At 42.1% G+C, this 22014-nt stretch overlaps 1 protein-coding gene across 1 annotated transcript in view; it reads left to right on the top strand.

Annotated features, from left to right (window-relative positions):
• Positions 1–21774, top strand: part of IL6ST (interleukin 6 signal transducer) — a 51029-nt gene extending 29255 nt beyond the window's left edge. The window contains exons 4-16 of the mRNA XM_019532086.1: positions 515–647; positions 1381–1541; positions 2291–2442; positions 3990–4149; positions 5762–5844; positions 8548–8767; positions 10207–10383; positions 11029–11130; positions 13537–13683; positions 14691–14831; positions 15765–15861; positions 17698–17779; positions 20121–21774. Of these exons, the coding sequence (XP_019387631.1) occupies positions 515–647; positions 1381–1541; positions 2291–2442; positions 3990–4149; positions 5762–5844; positions 8548–8767; positions 10207–10383; positions 11029–11130; positions 13537–13683; positions 14691–14831; positions 15765–15861; positions 17698–17779; positions 20121–20843 (2378 nt within the window). The 3' untranslated portion in view covers positions 20844–21774. The remainder of the gene's footprint in view (positions 1–514; positions 648–1380; positions 1542–2290; positions 2443–3989; positions 4150–5761; positions 5845–8547; positions 8768–10206; positions 10384–11028; positions 11131–13536; positions 13684–14690; positions 14832–15764; positions 15862–17697; positions 17780–20120) is intronic.
• The last annotated feature ends 240 nt before the right edge of the window (positions 21775–22014 follow it).

The following is a 22014-nucleotide window of genomic DNA, read 5'->3' as shown; positions in this document are numbered from 1 at the left end:
GAAAGTAGGAAACTCAAGTCTCCTACCACTAGTTGTGGCAGTCCCTCCACACAGTCCCTGGGTTTCCCTCAACCCTGCCTCCTCCCCCCTGCCCCCGGGCAGGTGCAGAAAGCAGAAGACAGAGAAGGACAGGGGCAGATGTACCCAGATAGTGCCCAGAGACTTTTTTGTGGCAGGTGGACTGGGTGTTTGGGGCTGTGGATTAACCCTGGGTGCAGGAGCCAGATGTGGCCACAGGCTTCCCGTTGGACAGCTACCCCATCCCAGATTTGTGTTCTTCCAGGTTGCATACTCCTACTACTGCAGACTTACTCAAAACATCTGTGCATTACAGTGCATTTACGAGATGACATGTACCATCTCCTCTTATTTATCTCCTGCTAAATACAACAACAGATGAGTACTTTCATTAAGTGTTTGTTGTTATAAGGACAGTTCAGTTTAATCGCTGCTTTTTCATTGGACTGAAATGCCTCAGTACGACTGAATTTACATGAGTATTTTTTTAATGCAGTGCCCCCTGAGAAACCTGAAAATTTGAGTTGCATTGTGCATCAGACATCAAGAAGTAGATTTTCTATGAATTGTACTTGGAATCCTGGACGAGCTACTTTCCTGGACACCGAATTCTGGTTAAGAACTCGATGGTGAGTATCTTGGCAACAGGCAGGTATAAAGCAACTATTGTTCTGCAGGCTTAAAAAGACTCAATATTTTTAATTTCTGAGTTTGTAAAGTGTTTGAGAGAAGTATTTTGAGTTATAAATTAGTACATCTAAATGTCTGGACCTGCTGCAGTATATGGTTTGAATTGTTTGAGGACCACTTCAGCTTACCTCAGGTGTACATTTTTTCAAGACAGAATACATAGGAATGAGAACTCTTTACTGTAGAACTGGATCAATACAAGCTGTTTATAGTACTAATTTGAATTGGACTTAAGTTGTTATGCTATGTTTTACCTCACATTCAGCGTTGCTAATGTTCCCTCCATACCATGTCTCAGTCTGACACTATTGTAAACAGTCAGAGATGCTGACCAAATGCCATGTATTGTCTGCTGACCAAGAGGAATAAAACTATAACAGAAAAAATAATAATCATCTAATCTAATGCATTAAAGGTTACTTAACCCTAGAGAAATACGGCTAGTATTCTGATTCTTGGTTAAAGCTTCATTTTAAATATTTTGTTTTAGTCTCTTTTCCAAGTAGTACTTCTAGCTTTAAAAAATAGTTATGTACTACAGAGTTAAAAGCTGTTAGACTTGTAGTTACCCCTGACCTTGAAGAAAATAAGAATTTTTAACCTCTCATTATGGGGCAAGTGCTTCATAGAAACGCTCTATTCTAAGCCGTGTTTTTTATTCCTTTCATTTAGGCCTCAAGAAACCTTTAATGACTGCAAAGCAGCAGTTGTAAATAATTCATGTCTCATTCCTGATGTCCAGTTCTTTGTTAACCTGGATGTCTGGGTAGAAGCTAAGAATGATCTCGGGATGATGGAATCTGAGCACCTTCTTTTTGATCCTGTAGACATGGGTAATTATGTAGTTCTGCTTAAGACTTGAATACTGGCGCAATACAAGAGAATTAACTACCACAACAACTGTTGCTGAAGAAGTACAATTAACATTTGTTTCATTGTAAAATACTTTCTATAGTTGACAGCAATGTAGAGATTTGTAATCAGAATAGTAACATCCTATGTATTAGATCATGAGCTGTGCTGGGCACAGGTCTTTGGAGTGAAATAACATTGACTTTTTACTGTTAGCCACACTCCAGGCCAGTCACCAGCATAGCTTGTTGCATCTGCTAATTGCTCTTGAATGGCTTTGCTGGAAGCTGCACATTGCCATTGTATAGTGATGGCCAAAACAAGTTCCTCTGAGATTGGAGTGTTACTGTAGAAGCCACTAAAAAAGATTCCCTAAGCAGAAAGAGTGCTGTTGTTGCATTTATACTAGCAGCAGAACATAGCATATGTTTTGAGTAGCTGTATGTTAAGACCTAGAATCTGGCCTCTTTGTTTCTGACAGAGGAAAATTGCTGATATCATTCAGCTCTTCCCCAGTACACCAGTGTTTCTCTTTTTTCTTTTCTTTTCCCCCTAATCATTCTTACTATTGATGATTAGTCTAGACTCTTCAGATTTAAAAACAAAATCAAGGAAAATAGATAAATCTCCAAAGCTATAAAAATGTCAAGTATATAAATGCCATGTTTCAAACCATGTGTGAAGTAATACAGTACTATGTTGGGTGATTCACTAACTTGTTTTCTTCTAGTGAAACCTCTGCCTCCACAGAATTTATCAGTCATTTCAGGAGTACTACCCACTGTGTTGAAACTGTCATGGGAGAATCGAATTATACCAGCAGAGATGGAGCTGAAATTCAGTATTCTATACAAGATCAGTGGCAGCCCAGATTGGATGGAAGTAAGTTACCTGAAATATTTTAATGCAGTGATTCTTAACCCTTTTAGACTTAAGGCACCCCTTGGTAAATACCAGCTCTTAGTTGTCTTGTTCCAGATCTCGGTAGTCTGTCTTTTCCCTTCAGTATATGCACAAGATCACCATAAACATAACATTAAATAAAACACACTTTAGGCAAAAAGGTAGCTTTTCTAGGAATAGCAGAGTAAATTTTTTTCCTCTAATTTCAGCTGGAAGTTTGATCTACTGAGGAACACTTGTAAGAAATCTTTCACAGTGCTTGAGGGTTCCAATTGAGCTTATTAAACTCACAGCCATTCTCTTACCACGTGAGGAACTCCCAATGGCTAATGTAGGCTAGCTCAGCAGGTTTGCTGTCCTAGAATTTGGATGAGTGACTGCCTCACTTCTTCCATGTCCACTCTTGAGTATAAACATATTAGCCAAGTCATACACATAATACATATATACGAGCATTGTGATCACAGTTACGTTTTGAGGTCTTCCTACTTGCTTGCTTTCTGTTCCAGTGATTTCATCTGCAGTCAGTGGGCAGGAAAAAGAACCATGTTGTAAAAATTAAATGGCAGGACATGATGCTTGTAGTGTAGATGTTGTTCAGGTTCTGTGCTGTTGATTTATTCTAAGGATAATAGTTTTCAGGGAGAAATGCAAACTCTTTTCTGTTTCCCACTGCAGCAATATGACTATTAATGTGAATGGTAATAAAGGCAAGTAACTCCAAGGTTTTCACTTAATACAGCATTCCAAATCTGAACAAAAAACTTTAGTTAACACACATGTTTCAGGTAGGATTTGTATGAATTGGGGTGGCCATGTTTAATAAGAAATGGCAAAGCAATGAGGGAATGATGAAGAAGTATCCTAAACATACATAACTTTTTGAGGAGGGATGAGGAAACCGCTGTCATGCATTTTCATTAACGAAAAACATGAGATGCACGAAAACTGATAATGGTGGTTTTAGTTGTAGTCGTGTTGGTGTACTGACATAGGCAAATGAGGCTCTTTGGGTAGGTGTGATATCTTTTATTTGACCAACAAATAATTGGAGAAATTGTCTTTTTCTCCTTATTGCCTGAAGAAGGGTGTTTGTTCCCAAAAGCTTGCAAAGAATAGTTTTCCAACTGTTTAGTTGGTTGAATAAAAGATATCACATTTACCCAAAGAACCTCGACGGAAAACTGATAAGACATTTGGAATGTAGAAAATTAGAATTAATGAGATGGGCTAGAACATGCGTAAATAACTATTCATTTATGCTGTGTGTGTGTGTGTGTGTGTACTAATTTTGGTGCAAAATATATTGTGTCTCTGCATGCGCGCGCACACACACACACTTTGCAAACACAATATATTTTGCACCAAAATTAGTTTCATGCTAATAAAAACACATGGAAGTCAAAAGAGCAGAATAATAGCCAGAATTTCAACTGATGACTTAAGTACTATGCATTACAAATAGAGCTTAACTGATCCTGCTTTTTGGTCAGTAACACTAGAGGACTTTTTTTTTCTCATCACAGGTTCCACCTGAAGATACAGCTTCCACAAGAACTTCGTTCACTGTTCAAGGCCTTAAGCCTTACACAGAGTATGCGTTTATACTTCGGTGTATGAAGAGAGATGGACTGGGCTATTGGAGTGACTGGAGTGAAGAAAAGAGTGGGGTCACGATTGAAGATAGTAAGTTATGAACTGAAAGTAACGTCCAGTTACCTAAACCAACACAAATTGTCATGTATGAGTATATATAATCTGCCTAAAACAGTGCAGCCCTTGTAAGCATTGATCATGAGGGACATTCAGCTGGGTTCCTCTCACTTAATCATGTGACCTAAATATTCTGCATGACCAGCTACTCCTAAAGGTGACTGAAATAACTTAATGCAAGGGATCTAGGTATTTAGGATTATTTAGTCTATAGAAGAGAACAAAGAAGGATTTGATGTCTTTAAATAGACCAGGCACATCAAACTCACCTTATGTCAGGAGAAGCAGTGTCAACAGCTCTGGGTCTGACCCAGGCCACACAGCAGAAACTCTGGTCCCCACTGCATACCCCACAGGGGCCAGCTGCTGGCAGCCATGGAGGTTGGGCCTTGGTAGTGGTGACAGGCAGAGTGACCAAAGTATGACCTGGGCTGTGTCAGCCCTTGTTCACCCTTTTCCCCACCAGTTGTCAAGAGCCAGAGAATCTGGGGTCCTTGGGAATTCATGCCCCCAAATTCCAGTGGCTCGGCAGACTGGGTAGAGCAGCCCCACAGGCCATATGTTTGACTCCCCTAAAATACCTGGCACATGCTTATAAGAGGATTGTAATAGATTCTCTCTAGCTGCAAGGGAACGGATAAGAAATAACTCTTAAAATGCAGGAAGAAAAATTTAGGAAGAACTTTCTAATCATGAGGTTTGGTTAAGCATTGGAACAGATAACATAGAAGGGTTGTGGAATCCCCATCCTTGAACATTTTTAAGAGGTTATACAAATTTTTGTATGAAATAGTTTAAACAGGGATAATCCTGCCTTGAGTAAAGGGTGGGACTAGATGACCTTCTTAGGTACTTTCCAGCCCCACTTTTTTCTGATACTAAACTAGTTAGTAATGCTGGGAACAGCCAAGTCTGGAGAAGAGGCTTGTGATAAAACCAAGTCCTAAAAACAGGCTATAGTGTGTGTTTGGTTTTGATAATACAGCATGTATATTTCGTTTGGAAGATGTTAGCAGTGTTTCCCTGCTGTTTGTGTTGCTTTAAATTATTTTTGGCTGGGATGGAAGTTTTATGCCTTGGTTTGTATGGAGTGTTCAGCAAGGGAGTGTCTACAATGTTCCCTTCCTGAGAGAGAACGGGGAAGGGTGTACAACTTTTTTTTTTAACTTAAGGACCATTCCATCTTACAAGCTGGTTATAAATGCGTTAAGACAGACATGCATGTAATGTGGCATGCTCACTTGCAATAAATAGTGGTAGCAGTGATTTTAAAAACTTTATTTAAAATAGATCTCACTTGGAATAATTTTTGAGATAACAACCAGTAAAAATATCTGAAGACTTTAGAAGGTTGCCTTCTTCAAGATGTCTTTTTACACCATGAGGACCCTGCCCAGAATGGCTCAACATTTCAGACAACCATCTTTAAGCGTTTGCGGGGGTAGTTTGGTAGTATTGCAGAGTTTTCAAGGACATAGTGAAAGTGTGATCTGAGTTGGATGCAGGAAGGTAGAGATAAAGTGAATTTCATTTTAAAATAAAATGAAAATATCCATATATATTTTAATTATTTGTCGCCCATCAGGACCATCTAAAGGGCCACCCCTATGGCGGAAGATAGATACTTCTCGCTTACCAGCTTCCTGGATCGTGCACCTCATGTGGAAGGTTAGTAGAGGAGTTAAAAATGTGTGTTAGACTTACAAAAGGCTAAGGCTTGTTTGTTTTTCAGTTTCATTATTTTTCTGTGAAAACAAATCAATTCTATCACCTAACAGAACTTGAATAGATTTATTAGAGTAATCCAGGTGTTTTAATGACCAGTACGTGACACAAGTTTTCTATATGACATAACTGGTATTTTCATGAACATGCTCATGTGTACAAGTGTGGATAGAAAAATACAGCTATTGTCTCTCATTCTATGTGATCTGGACTTGGCCATTTAGTTTAGATGCGTCTGCGGTGCCACATACTGCATGTTCAGTTGTTCTCCATGTTGCAAGGGAGCAGTGCAGAGGGTTTTTTGACCCCTGGATATACAGGGGTCAAAAAAACCCATGATAGAGACAAAAAAGAAAAGCAGAGCGGCACATGCAGCAGCAGCATGCACCATCTGAAGCCAGAGCCTGGCTGGCCAGAGCCACACTCTACTGCTAGCCAGGCTCTGTGCAGCAGGATAGGCGCTGCTGCAGCCCCAAAAGATCCCCAGGAGCCCAGGTAAGGCTGCTGGGGCTAGCACAGTGCTGGCCTTAAGCTCCCTTACCCATGCAGGGTAATTTGCTGCATGCCAGGGAATGTATGGCACAGGCATTCCTGAGCGACAGCTAGTGGCAGCGCAAGGTAAGATGCCACTGTTGGGCCTTAGGGATCTAAATGTCCATACACATCTGGAGACAGCCATGACATGTAACTGGCATACAGAGAACATTTTCTGTCTGAGAATCTGACTTCCAACTAACAGATGTCAGTCTGATCTCTCCAGGAAGGGAAAAAAGGTTTTACATTCAAAAGCATACATCAGAGGTTGGCAACATTTTTGACTGGAGTGCCAAAAATACTCCAGTCCTGACCCAGTGGTGACACACGGTGTGGGGGAGAGCACCAGTACATCCCCTGTCAGCCAGTGTTCCTGGGCAGGGGGGGCAAGTGAGAGCACTAGTGCTGCAGCCCCCTCCCTCCACCCCAAGCACTATCCGGAGAGTGGGGGCTCACTTGGAAGTGTCAGCAGCAGGACTGGCGGTGGGACACCAACATCCCACCCCCCAAGAGGCACCAGTTGCCCATGCCCTGACCCATGCCTCGACTTGGTATACCAGGGGCAGGCTGCTGGGGAGCTGCAAGGGGCCCAATCCTTGTTGCTGGCGGCGCACACTCTTCCAGGCAGACATTGGGGGAGGGGCCAGGGTTGCATTACCTTGGTCCCTTCCCTGCCCTGCAGCCTGAGGTGCACATGCAGTCACTGCTAGCATCGAGCCAGTGGTGGTGTTCCAGAGCCCGGTGGTACAGTGCTGCCCAGAACCCAAGCTGGCAGGGGCATATATGCCTACAGGCAATGATGAGGAAGGGGCCCTGGGTCTCTTCCTGCCATCTGCTTGGAGGCGCACATGCAGCTGCCACCACACTGCCAGTGCCTCCTCGCTGCCTACCACTGCCAACCCAGGCTCTGGGCAGCTATAGCAAACAGCCAGCAGGCTGCAAATGGATGCACGGAGCCGGTGCTCCAGAGCAGCTCTGGGTGGACATCAGCAGAGGGCCTGGTTAGAATATCAGACAAAAGCTGTTCTCTTTTTGCCAGCTACACATCATGGCCGGGTCCAGATGCTCCAGGTCCCTCCCCCACCGTCTGCCCAGAGGCATGCGTGCAGCCACTGCCACCAGAGTCTAAGCGGGGCTCTGGAGGCTAGTCCAGCTGTTTGTGGAGCCTCCCAGCTGCAGCCAACCCAGGCTCTGGGCAGCTGTTCACAGCCGGGCTTGTAGCTTCCCGGCCACCATGGCTAGCAACAGCTGCTAAAAGCCCAGGCTGGCTGTGGCGTGCTAAGCAAAATGGTCTCACGTGCTATACTCTGGCGCACGTGCTGGGAGTTGCCAAGAGCTGGAATACACAATCGGTGCTTTAGGAGCTATTATTTACTCTTCTTCCTTTTATTGGATTACAAACTGGTAAATCCAAATATGAAACGTGTAGGTCAGATTGTCATATAATAAAAGGACCATGGTTTTTCCTGCAGTAGTAAGGAAAATGCATTCCTCTGCAAGAACCTTAGATTAGTTAGTATCCACTTAGGTTCAGTATAATGCCAATGCAGTGCTTTTATGAACAATATTCTCTCCTTTTTAATTTATCTATTATTAGCTCTATTGGGAGAGGAGAGAACACCAACTATTTATTCTAAAGTAGTATTATTCTTCCTGTCACTATCGATTTACAGTTGCACTGCAACACACCCCTTCTAAGGACTTTACTGAGAGGCCTTGTACAGAATTGATGTGCCACTTTTTCTTCTCATCTGTTCTCTCATCCTTCCAGCCCTGTGTCTCCTAAATTACGATTAGGATTTTGGTATAGCTGAAAAGAAGGAATATTACAAATGCAGAGGCAGTGTCTGATTCTTATTTCTGAAGAACTGAAATTTATTTAATGCCATTTTGAATTCTAATGCATCACTAACACTAAAGCTGTAACACATTTTCTTACTTCAGTAGGGATTTTAGTGCAAGTAAGATGTTCAGGGTAAGATTGTTTCTTATGTGTATATTATGGAAACATACAGGAATTGTGCGTGCAAAAAACAGTAATCTGTAACTCTCTTAAATGACTGCTTAATACTTTTGGTTTAATATTAGTAAAAGTAAACTCCTTTGTAATAGGAACTTGATCATTATGAAGCCAATGGGATAATCTTGCATTATGAAGTGACTATCAAAGCAAGATTGCCTCTGTCACGACCACTTGAAAAACACAGCGTTAACACCACAAACCTGACTTTGGAGTTACCAAATGGGACATATGATGTAACAGTGACTGCTCATAACAGCATTGGTTCATCTCCTGCATCGGTTTTACTTATCCCAGCAAGGAACTCCAAAGGTTAGTGCCTTACTTTGCTGCTTTTTTCTTTATAGTTGCAAATACAAGCTCTTTAAATGGTACAGGTAATGGTAAACATGAAGTGCATAATGTCTTCTGCTTACACTTTTGGTGCTTTAAACTAATACATTACCTGAATAAATATGCACATGCCTTGTTTACAAGCCCTTCTCAAATCATCAGGCACTTTTTAATTGTATAAATTGTACCTTGAGAGCTGGGTAGTTTTCACACCTTTTCCCACAGTGATTGTACTACCACAGTACGTTTCTGCAGCAACTACTCCATTAAATGAAAATACTTGTGTATTTTTGAATAGATTAAGCATTCTTTCTCAGTGGACAGGTGGTTTTTTTTTTCCTTTGGATTTATTCCCTTGCTATCCATCTGGTGCTCTTCTATGCTGCTTTGCACTTCCTTCAGTACTTTTTGGTCACCTCTTTATTTTCTTCCTTCACATATGCTGCCCCATCACTGTCTTTTTCCTCCCCACTTCCCTAGACATGCTGCCTGGAAGCATTTGTTCACTTTTTCCACTTACTAGTTTGCTTTGGTAATTAATCAGTATCACCTTTTATTCTGTAGGAATAGTACCTGGTATAGAAAAATTAAACTCCTCCTTATTTCTAGCAACTAAGGTCTGCAGACTCTTGCATTAAGTGGGCTGAATGGTCAAGAAGCTAGAAATGAAATGCAGCATCATATGACTTGCTGCTCTCTACCCTACAAACAAGGTGTGGTCCAAAGAGAGTTTTGAGGACCATTTTGTTAAATAAAAGGTAGTGGTGTGAATGAAACATCCACTGTTTTTGCTGCTGTTAGCCAGCAGTATGGAAAGGATCTGAAGCATTGTTTCTGAAAAGCAATAAAGTACTAGCTAGGGCTCTTTCAGTAGGGAAGGAACACAATGCAGTATTTTCCTCAGCCTTGTTGTACTAGCTTTTTAATATCAGGTGTTACATGAAGGGTATTTAGCATTGTTTAGCAGCAGTGAATCAAGTGAGTGGCATGTTTTGTCCACAAGGCTGGGAGCCAAGAACTAAAGTCTGATTCTAGATCTGCCACTGCTGATTTCTTCTGTTGATATTGCATCACCTTTTCTATGATAGGTGGTTACTTACTTCAGGAAGTTTAGATAGCTTTTCAAGAGGGCAGTACTATATGCCAAATAATAATTTTAATGTACCCAAAAACATTTAGTTTAGCCCTTGAAGATTCAGAAAAACTCTGGTTAATCGCTCTTAAGTGTGTACGACGAAATTCCATCAAAGTGGCTCTTATGTGCTTAGTAAAGCTTTACTAATATTGATGGCTTAATTTACTTTAGACTGGGGCCAGATTTAACAGTATCTTACACAAAAAAGCTAGTGCAAATGCCTTTGTGCACTGGAGATCTTGTGTATATGAATTATTCCCAACAACCTTCTTTCTCATTTTAGCTTCTGTGAAAAACGTTAAAGCAGCTCCTCATGCTGGCAGGCTGCGGGTACAGTGGGTTGGTCCCAACAGCCATGTGATGAAGTATGTGATTGAATGGTATGCGATGTCTGCTAATTCCAGCTATATCACTGAATGGCAGCAGGAGCCTGGCAGTTCTCAAAGCGCATTTCTAAAAGGTATTTGACTTAATACGTTAAAATATTGTAGCGATTATAGAACCCAGAGTAGTTAATTTGAGAAACCTTACTGGAATGTGGTAGAAGCTGCTTTGTTTTGAATGCATTTGCTGCATCTACCAACCGTAAGTAAGAGGGAGAAGGTATTGTGCTGCTGTGTGAAGAGCGTGTTGCTTACTGGCTGTTAATGTTGATTAGCATTTGGCTTTGGCACAGAAATGTCAAAGATGGCTTTACAGGAAATCAAAACTATGGGAATATTTAAGTTTTTTAAACTGAAACATTACCATATGATAGCATGAAAGTTTATTAGGAAATGCATGAAACCACATCTAATCCTAGGTTTTCAACATACTGTAACACTATTACTGAACTTTAACTGCAGAATTTCAGAAAATATACCTTATACTTTCTGAGACTTACATTTTAAAATTCTTTCAAGATCTGTTTTTAAGAATGCTTTTGTTAATAGGTTTTGTGGGACTTTGTTTTCATTACAGTTTTGGGCCTGGATTGGCTTACTGGTAATAGGTCTGGAAGATACTATTTAACTAATTAAGATGCATTCCCAATGCACTTTTTAAACTCAAGTAAATGAATTTGTATTCATGAGGTGTGTTTTATCTTTTAAAATCCTTGCATTAGGAGATATAAAGCCATTCAAATGTTACCAGATAACTGTATATCCATTGTATGCTGATGGTCAAGGAAATGGTCAATCTACAACAGCTTATCTTAAGCAGGACTGTAAGTACAAAGATCCAGCCCTAACTGTCATAAACTACCTTTTTGACTCACTTTCTATAAAGTGGAGAGAGGCTTACTAGGGCACATGGCCCATCCCCATGCACATGTGCAAGATTATATCTCTTGTATACTTAACTGTGCTAATGGCGTTTTCCTGCCTGTAGTTTTCAGACACCTTTTTAAAGTGTAGGCTTCCCCTACTTCTTTTAAACAGTTCCCCTTTCTTGATACCAAGAAGTATTTCCTAAATCTAAAGTTTTTCCTCTCTTAACTTCATCCATAGATTTTCCTACCCATTATACTTTACTCTTCCCTCTGTTTTTTTTTTTATTATTATTATTATTATTCCTGCAGGTAATTTGTAGACTGTTCCTTAATTGTTATTCCTTATATCATTCTTTCTAGGTTCATGTTTTGGTGCTTTCAGTTGGAGTTGGCTTCAACTTACTAATAAGTGAAGCTAGGATTGGGATCACAGGGCAGTGACAGCACAGGGCCAGGGCAGCCATGATCCCCTGCTTAAGGCCCTAGCCCCACGCTGTCACCACCCCGCAATCCTGATCCCGGCTTCATCTGCCCATCCTGCTCCTGGATGCTATTTCCCACCCACCTGCAGATGGGATGGGGCTGTCTGGCCGTGCATCCTGCCTGTCTGTCTCAAGCCAGTTTCCATAAAGACCCTGCCCACCCACTCCATCCAGCACCCCTGGTGGTAGATGTGGGGCAGATGGGTCAGGCTGCCCAGGCAGCAGGTCCAAATCTGGAGCAGCAGCTGGAAAGAGCTGCTGCTACAGGGAGTACTGGGAAGCAAGTCTGGTCACTGCCCTGCTGGAAGCCCAGGGGCAGCAGGTCAGGCCACACACACTGTGGCCCAGGCCTGCATCTATACCTGGACCAGGCAGGGCCAACAGAACCACTACAGGCCCGCCAGAATCTTTTGGCTGGCTAGATACAGCCCATGGGCCATATTTTGCCCACCCCTGCTCTGAGGTAAGCCAGGGTATGAACTTGCAATGTGTCAGTTAATCTGTTTGAACAGCCCATGTGCATGCTGTAAATGGTTGCAGTAACTTGCCCCAATTTCAAGGAAAAATAAGCTATCTTACATTTTTCCATGAGATAAGAGTATGCATGTGAACATTAATTGCAGAGTAAGCATTCACACCCTAGCTTACCTTAGTTTGTGCAGCCATCCCCTTAGAAATTAAATTATACCCTTCTGTCTCTGCATTTTGATCTAGTTTACAATGTGTAAATGGTAAATATAAGTGGTTGTGATTCCCAAAGTTATTCTTCTTTAGTAATTTAAGATTAGTACCTTTTCCAGATGATCTGGTGCTTTTCAATTTTCTCTGACTTTTTAGTAAATTAGCATTTCTGTGCAGTTTTTTTCATTTGTTTGTTTGCTTGTTATAGATTTCATATACATCAGGGGCTGGAAGGGACCTCAAGAGATCACTGGGTCCAGCCCCCCACCTCCCCTCCTCCCTGCCATAGGTAGGAAGTCAGCTGGGATCAAGTGATCCCAGCAAGAAATAAATCCAGCTGGGTTTTTTTGTTTTTTGGGGGGTTTTTTCCTTTTTTGAAGGAATCCAGAATAGGTGCTTGCACCACTTCTGGGGGGAGTTTGTTCCAGACCCTGGACACATGCACTGTAAATAGCTTTCTTTTTTTTTTTTTTTTTAATACCCAGTCTGAATCAACCTTCCTGGAGTTTATGGCCGTTAGACCTTGTTATCCCTTGGGGAGCTCTGGTGAACACATGTTATCCCAGGTCCTGATGTACCCCTCTTACAAAGTTGTAGGCTGCCACCAAGTCCCCCCCGAGCCTTCTCTTCTCTAGACTGAAGAGTCCCAAGTCCCTCAGCCTCTCCTCGTACAGCCTTCCCTCCAGCCCTTGGATCATATGAGTGGGTCTCCTCTGGACTCTCTCAAGCTTCTCCGCATCCTTCCTGAAGTGGAGGGCCCAGTACTGGATACAGTACTCCAGCTCCGGTCTCACCAGGGCCAAGTAAAATGGAAAGATGACTTTCCTGGTTTTGCTTGAGATGCATCGGTAGATGTACACCAGAGTTTGGTTAGCTTTGCCTGCCACTGCATCACATTATACTTGGGTATTTTGCCCCCTCTGTTGACTTTTGAGTTTTACATTTTCCAGATTAGCCATTATTTCCTTCGAGGGAGAGGAGAGAGATTTTTTTTTTTTTTTAAATAATTTTTAACTGTCCAAACTTTGTTTCTTTATTTTCATGTTGAACCCAGGAATTTGCCATGTTACCTATATTATAATTTATAGCAAAAAAATGTATTTTGTAGGTAACTTCTTCTAGGTAATATTGACGAGACTTTTTATACTGATGATACGTTGCTCGTTAACATACACTAATTGTGGTCTTCCATTTACAGATCCTGTAAAAGGACCAACGATTCAGACAAAAAAAGTAGGAAAAACTGAAGCTGTTTTAACATGGAAGCATCTCTCAGTTGATGATCAAAATGGGTTTATCAAAAACTACATTATCTTTTACAAAACTATCAGTGGGAATGAAACAGGTAATCATGAACAGAGCTTAACATTAACATTTATTTCTTTGACTATTATCTTTTGGAAGTGTTACTGATCATTGCCAGAAGGAAAAACAAGACTAAAAGCTTCATGCTTTTAATCTGCCTGCAGTTCAAGCCTGTGGAAAGGAGACAGTGGCTATGGCTTTGCTTATGGCAACAGAAAAAACCACAATGATTCTAAGTGCTTAATGGTCCAGACCGTACCTTAGTGTTCAGCTCACCTTCATAAAGAAGATTGAGTGGTTACTCAGTACTATCTGTACTATTGGATCAGGGATCAGACATCTGATTCTTGAGCTGCTTAACCCAGAGCAGTGGTATAACAAAAGCAAGCTAGACGAATCCAAAATAGAAATAAGGCCTATGATTTTAACACTGAGGATAAATAATTCTTAAAATCCACTCTTGTTCCTGGTATCATGGAAACATTTGAAAATGTAAAACTGCTGGGCATAATGAACAAAATCCTCTAGTTTAGCAACAGTAGAGTCCGATATCACAATTTTTTGGTGAAATCCCGTGGTTGGCATCAAGCAGGTTATCAGCAGGTCATAGTTAAATAGGTTTAACTAATTAAATGGCCTTAAAAAAGAGTCAGACCCCTTTTCCTACAGTAGTCTGAGCTAGAGAATCACAATTAAAAGATACATTATCCTGAACTTCACTGTGCAGCTGCACTGTTGGGTTTGAGGGTGGCTTTAGCTTTTTCAGTGCCTTTCTGGAACATATGAATAGATAAGTGCAGACCAGCACTGAGTCAAGTCTTTTATACAGAACAGAGAGACTAAATTATTTGTTTTGACTTAAGATACCTGTGTGGGCCTATGTTGTCATAATTACTTTCAGCACTGATGCACAAAACATCCTATTAATTTTGTCTTGGATGCCTTGTTTTTATAGATGTATACACATTTAGTAAATTGGCAGAGCTGGAGCCGTTTTATTTACACTACCAAAAAGATATGTAAAAATGTTTCACCTTTATCTTCTAGCTGTGAAAGTGGATCCTTCCAAAACGGAATATACCCTGTCTTCCCTATCCAGTGACACTTTGTACACAGTGCGGATGGCAGCATATACAGAAGTAGGAGGCAAAAGTGGTCCTGTATTTACATTTACTACACAAAAGTTTGGTAAGAATTAATTATGCAGATTATGGGGCTTGGTTTTAGAATTATTCATGAAATGGTTTTCTAACTACAGCTATGGTGATCCTAGTGCTCCAAAACCAGATAGAGGCTTGTTGTGCAACATGCTTTACAGGCATTTTAAAGAATGTTCTTCCCTCTAAGCCCTTTGGAACCCTAAATTATAAGTTATAATAAATAGGGTATGACCAGAGAGGAAAAAGTAGGGTGTGAGGATTTTTTGTTGTTTTGCCTTAGAGTAGTACTATTGTGTATGGTAACAACACACTTCTCTGTTAGCTCTTGGGTCTGTTCTGGTCACTGCCATGTGGAATTTCCAGGTTTACCTGCAGTCATGGTGGTAACGTGCACACTCTAAATCAGGCCCATGATTTCAAAGAAAGGTTCATAAAATCAGTGTATTCTTAGCCAAAGCCTTTGTAAATAGGTTGCAAGTAGCATGTGCAGGATACACTGCTTGTTTTATTTCACAGTTCCACCTGATGCTCTGAATGACTGGAAAGGCAAACCACCTAACCAAAAAAAGGGAGCCCTAACTTGCAGAGCAGTTAGTAGTGGCAGGGTTGAAAGCAGCTTGTTGAGGCAGCTAGCAGACCACCAACCTATGACATACATGCAAGTGCCTAAACATCGATCCAGTATAAAATTACTCCTGATTCCATCAGGGGTAAAATCTCCAGAACAACTCGCCACTTAATTGCTTGTATGAATGCAACCAAGGTTAAGCTGCTGAGTAGTGAAGTCTTCAGGTCCACATACTAATCATTGCATGTACTGGCTGTAATAGGTTCCTCCTCTTTCCCCTTTCTGCCCACAGACTCCCTACCTTTCTGAATGATTGATTGTGATTGTTTTTGAAAACGGTTACTGTTGAGCATGTGAACTAAACTTCATCTTTCTTCCCCCACCCCCGTTTAGGAAAGGGAGAAATTGAAGCCATAGTCGTACCTGTGTGTCTAGCATTCCTGATGAGTGTCCTTTTGGGAGTTTTGTTCTTTTTTAACAAACGGGACTTGTAAGTACAAATTTTGTGATGAAGTGAGACTCTTTGATGGATATTATTTGTCGTTTTCCACTCTTACTCTGTTGCACCAAAGACACTAAACCTGTCCAGACACTACAGGCCTGCCAGTTAACCCAGTACAAAAAAGAAGGCATAGTGGTGCATATTCCATAACTTTGCCTGAGCCAGATGAGGATTATCCCTGAAAGAATCAGGGGTGAAACTTCAGTGGGATAAGTTATACCAGTTTGTCTTTCTACAGGAGGTGTGGGCAAACTACAGCCTGTGGGCTGAATCTGTCCCACCAGCTGATTTGGACCTAGCCCGCAGCTGCCCCTGTGAGGCACTGCATGGGGCTAAGCCTCACCTAGGGCAGCCTGTGCTCTGCACCCACCTAATGGCCCCAGCCAGTCTGCACAGCTTCCCAGTGGAGCTACTCTTGGTGCGGCTGCAGCCTCCCAGCTACTGTTAGCTCCCCCTGCCTCCAGCAGCTCCTCTTCCTCTGGCCTCTGCTGGTCTTGCCTCAGCAGGTAGGGCTCCAGCTCCCAGCCACCTTCCACTCAGCCCACTTAGTGCCACCTGTGGGCAGCCAAGTGGGTGGAAGATGGCTGGGAGCTGGATCCCTGCACACCTGAGCCAGGAGCTGCTCTGCTGCATCTCCCTTTGCCCCTACTTGGAGCAGCACAGCAGGAGCCAGAGGAGGAGGAGCTGCTGAAGGTGAAGGAACTGAGCAATACCCAGGTGGCTGCAGGGGCTGTCCCAGGCAAGAGCAGGTGGGGCTCAGCCCCAGTTGATGGGGAGGTGGTAATTACACTGATATGTGCACTGCCCAAGAGGGCTCTGCTGCACATGACCCCTGCCCCCCTCTGTTCCTCTCCATACCCCCAGCCAGCTCCTGGGACCTAGCACATGGGCAGCCTACCCCCCACACTTGCACATAATACACATACCCCATGCCATCCCCCACATACCAGACATAATATGCAAGAGTAAGGCATTATATTGAGCTGATATGCAGCCTCTATATATGCTACTCAAAAAAACATAAGTCAGGACAAATATTTATTTTTTCAAATAAAATTAAAATGTGTTGTTGTGGCTGTTTTGATTTTTTTTGATTAGCATGGGATTTGTTTTTTTATCTATAATTTGTTAAAATAATATCTTCTGATTTTGTGTGCAACCCTCAACAGCTTACCAAAACTCATTAAGTGGCCTGGCCCACCAGCCAACTAATTGCCCAACCCTGTTCTAACCATTCTGGGGCAGCAGTTTGGTAAAGGCAGTTAAGCTGTTACCTGCCACCTTGTGGTGAGATGCAGTAGCAGTTGCCAGTTGTGCAATTGTCCCAATATTGTGGCACATCTGTCCATAGCAAATGCTAAGGTAAATCAAGTATGAGGAGGGAAACGGGCCTGTGCTTCTCCTGAAGAGATGCGGATTTCTAGCTCAATAATTAACAGTAGTTGAGAGCTACTTTTTAACATTCATATGTTTAAGAGTTTAGTGCATTATAAAACACTAGCTTCTCTTTCCAGCCCTTAGTTTTCACTATATGCTGACGTTCTGGATCAACCAGCTGCTTCCTTACTGAATTCTTTACAAATAACTAAAAACTTATAAAATGACTTAGAATAAGGAACAACTTGGAAAAAGAGAGGTGTTAGGGGTACTGTGCAGACGAATACACCAGACATCAAATGGGACAGGACAAAATTAGCCTCTCTAGATCTTCTGTCAAATACTGATGGGCCAATACTGTATGTGAGGAATGCAAAGTAGAACTCGGCTCAAGTTAAGAGCTCAGGGTTCAAGAAATATATTTTTCAATGTTTTTATTCTCCACAGAATTAAGAAGTATATCTGGCCAAACGTGCCTGATCCTTCCAAGAGTAACATTGCTCAATGGTCCCCACAAGCTCCAGCAAAGGTAAGGATTAGCTTTTTCTGAACCTTTCATAATAAACTGACCAGTAGGAGCTCCCAGGTCTGAAGTCCTCATTTCCTTGCCTTTTAATCCTATGACCTAGGATTCTGTGAAAAACCATTCATGTGAATCTTAATGTAATTTTAGGTGCAAGGTGCTCAAAGCCCAAATAAGAACTTGACGCAGTGCATCTAATACACATTTTCCTACACTTGAAGGTTTGGGGCATGGTTCTGCTTGCTTTCTTGTTTGTTGTAAAGTCAAAGAGGTTATATTATTGCAAAACCATTTTTAGGAAATGGAATAAAAGTTGAAAATGCACATAAGCTATCTATAGATAAGATATACAGATGTTACTGCAGGAAAACTGCATGGTGGTTGAACAAGGGAAATTGTGGCCAAGGTCTTGGGGCAAACTTCTACAAATAGTGTTGAGATACTGAATATGCCATAAGAAATGTCAGTGCCTCTGATATATAAGACCTTAATTTCAAATGTTTCTGTTCTTATAATGGATGGTGTTGGGTTTCATAGTTTCTAGGGTCAGAAGGGACCTGAGTAGATCATCTAATCTGACCCCCTGCCATGGCAGGAAAGAGTACTAGGGTCCAACAACCCCAGCAAGGTGTTCTTCTACAGTATCATAAAAGAGTAATGATGTCTGGCTCCCCCTGCTGGAATCCATGGTTCTAAAACGGGGCAGACAAAATACCTCTTGTGGGCTGTATCCAGTCCACCAAACCTTTCTATTGCACCCACGGGGCCTCTCTAAAATTTAGGTAGCTATTGGCAGGTAATAGCTGTCCATCTGAAAGCCAGTGAGGCTCTGGCAGCACAAGGTGCCATCTGCAACAGCAAGTGGCTTAGGCTCTAGTTGCGATGCAGCCAACTCACCCTGCCCCACTCTCAGAAGCTGCTAGAGACTGGAAATACACTCTATTGGAAGCTTCTGGCTAACAGAGGTTTCTGTCCTGGTGACCCTGTGGCTGTTCCCTAGCCCTCCCTTGTTCTAGAGTTGAAATTCACATAAGAACCAGTGGGTTGGGGGCAGGATGTGCATGGAGCTGGCCTGGCCTGATGTTGTGGGACTTCCTCTGGTTCTGACACTAGCATGCCACCAAGGTGGGCCAGTTCCTTGCTGTGCCATGTGGGTCCAAGCCTTGTAGCCAGGATGGTCCCATTCCATGCCACATGGGTCCCAGCCTTGCAGCCAGCAACCATATGCTGCTGAGAGGGGACAGGACAGCTCCATGCCACTCCACATAGATTGTGGCCATGCAGCAGGAACTGTATGCTACCAGGACAGGCTGGACCTGGCCAGGCTGGTTCCATGCTGCACCATGCGGGTCCTAGCCCTGCAGCTGGAAACCATGTAGCACAGCGCTGAGTCAGCCCAGGCTGTCCTGTCCTCTCCTGACAGCACGCAGTTCCCCACTGCGTGGCCAGCACCCACGTGGCACAGAGGGACCAGGCTGGCTCCATGATGCTCCATGTGGGTTCCGGCCTTGCAGCTGGAACAGTGTTGTGCTGGGATGGGCCGGGCTGGCCCCATGCCACACCATATGGGTCTTGGCCTTGCAGTTGGGAACTGCATGCTGTGGCTAGAATGGGACCTCCCACCACCCCACCATAACCCACCCTATATCCACACACATACACAGACACCCTCCCACCCCAACCACATACCCATAGCACTCCATACCCACCCTCCAATCACCCTACTCCATATGTACCCTCCTATCCCCCTGTACTCAATATACAAGAGTAAGAGTGTATTTTTAACTATTATGTAATCACCTCTAGATACACTGTGGTAACACTCTCAAATCAGGACAAAATATGTTTTTTAAAAAAAATTTAAAATAAGTTATAGGAAATGTTTGGGGGGGTTGGTTTTTGGTTTTTTAGTATACGATTTGGGGTTTTTTTCTAGTTTCAACATGGCAGCCCTCCCCCCCAGGAGTACTTCTGGAACAAGGGGAGGGACTTCTCATGGCAAAGTTCAGGGGTTGGGGCAGGACTTTCAGTCCCAAGATGGCAACCAGGGCAAAGGGCAGGGCTACCCTTGCTACCCTCAACAGCTCACCAAAACTCAAACAGCCCTCCAGGCTAAATAAATCATCCACCCCACTCTAAAAGATCCATAGGGTTAAGAATGATACTTGAAAAACTAAGATGCTATTTCCCACCCCCCCTCCCCTTGCTTCATGACAAGTGCTCAGCAATAACTATTGAATTCTACAAGGGGCAGGGTATGCAGAGACCTCCAAGCATTTAAGGAACAAAAAGTAAGACCTAATGATTGTTCTTTTGATGAATTTTTCTTTATTTTCTTTTCTTTCAGCACAACTTCAGTTCTAAAGATCAGATGTACCCAGAAGGCAGTTTTACAGATGTAAGTGTTGTTGAAATAGAAGCTGATGACAAGAAGTCTTTTTCAGAACAGGATCTAAAACCTTTTGACTTGCTTAAAAAAGAGAAAAGTACTTCAGAGGGGCATAGCAGTGGTATTGGAGGATCCTCATGCATGTCTTCTCCTAGACAAAGTGTTTGTGACAGTGATGAAGGTGAATCTACACAAAATACTTCGAGCACTGTACAGTATTCGACTGTAGTGCTCAATGGCTACAGAGACCAGATTCCTTCTGTGCAGGTTTTCTCAAGGTCTGAATCTACCCAGCCTCTGCTTGATTCAGAAGAGAGATCAGAAGACAATCTAGGTGATGGTACATCACCAAGACATCAGTATTTCAAGCAAAATTGCAGCCAGAATGAAACTAATCCAGATGAGTCGCATTTTGAAAGAGCAAAGCAAAATACTCCTCCAATAAATGAGGAGGATCTTGTTGGACTTGCAATGCAGATTTCAGGTCAAAGTTCACAGTCATATGGCTTTGAGCCACAGAAGAATATGCAGGAAGCTGCTTTGGCAAGTGCTTTATGCCCAAGTACCGAAGGGCAGACTGTGATCCCTGAAACGCTGGGGATAAATGCAGGAACAGTTGAGGAAATGCCAAAAAGTTACCTGCCACAGACTGTAAGACAAGGGGGCTATATGCCCCAGTGAAAAGAAAAACCTGCTTTATTAGGCCTTCTCTAGTGCCTATTCTGTGTTTTTATCCAGTGTTTCTAATACATTAAGCTAATATTTATCTGCTTTCAGATAGATATGTGTATGTAAAGATTTGTTTAGTCAAGAGACTATGACAGAGTACTCCGAGTACTATATTTCCATGGGAAACTTCCTGTCCAGACATACTGGAGATCAACTTCATGCACTACATATATTCTTTCTTGTCTGAATAATTGGAGAAAACTAGTATATTTGCAGTTTTGTCTGTTTTGTGATGTTGCATTTAAACTTGACTGATTGAAAGTAGCAAGTTTAATTTTAATTTTGTCACCTAAGCTAAAGGGATACCATAAGCTTTCTGGCAGTGTACCACATTAACCCAGCTTTGGCTAAGCTTGACTGGTCTCTTTTCCCCAGAAGTGAAAAATGGAAGTTCATGGTTTCAGTCTTGTTTGACCTATGTTACCCAACTTCCAAAAACACTGGCCTGTACTCATCACAGACTAGAAATTCATTGGCTTCCCTGGAGTTTAGACCAGGGCTGGGATTGGCCTAGAGCTGCTGTTTCTAAAGACTAACCGATCAAAGTATTTTAATCCCCGTATTAGAACTGGAAGCCAAACGTTGTGAAATACTTGTAAATTGTATCGCCAGATACAATACCAAATTTAATCACAGCCTAACTCTCAATGTTGGTAGAGTCATCAGTGTTCTACCTGCATATCTATGTAAATCCACAACTAAACAGACTTTATATAGAATTCAAACCTGAACTGAATGCATGGCAGGTAAAATTACATATTTAAAAATTTGAAGGAACTCGTAGTTAAGAGCTCTACTCTGTAGATGAACTGAATTGATTTGGTTTTTGTTTTTTTTAGTTTAATATTCACATCACTAACCAAAATAAACCAAATCTTGGGTTTTTTTAGAAATCATCATTGTTTAGCATGTGCTCTTGTACCTGACAATACTTTGGGGTGGGGAAAATGTTCTATGACAATATCTGTTGTATGTAGATTTGTCTTTCACAAATGTCAGTGAGAGGGGATTTTTTTCATAACTACCAAGACTAGTGTTCTGTGACTTCCTTGCCACGGTGTTGTGGTATTAGTGAAACCAAACACTATATAGAGCAGGCATACTTGCATTAATAAAAATTTTC

The sequence above is a fragment of the Crocodylus porosus genome, unplaced genomic scaffold (genome assembly GCF_001723895.1).
Source record: "Crocodylus porosus isolate Cpor-Errol unplaced genomic scaffold, CroPor_comp1, whole genome shotgun sequence".
In the NCBI taxonomy this organism is placed as follows: domain Eukaryota; kingdom Metazoa; phylum Chordata; order Crocodylia; family Crocodylidae; genus Crocodylus; species Crocodylus porosus.
Note: the sequence above shows the minus strand (reverse complement) of the source record. Positions and strands in the feature narration are given on the sequence as shown.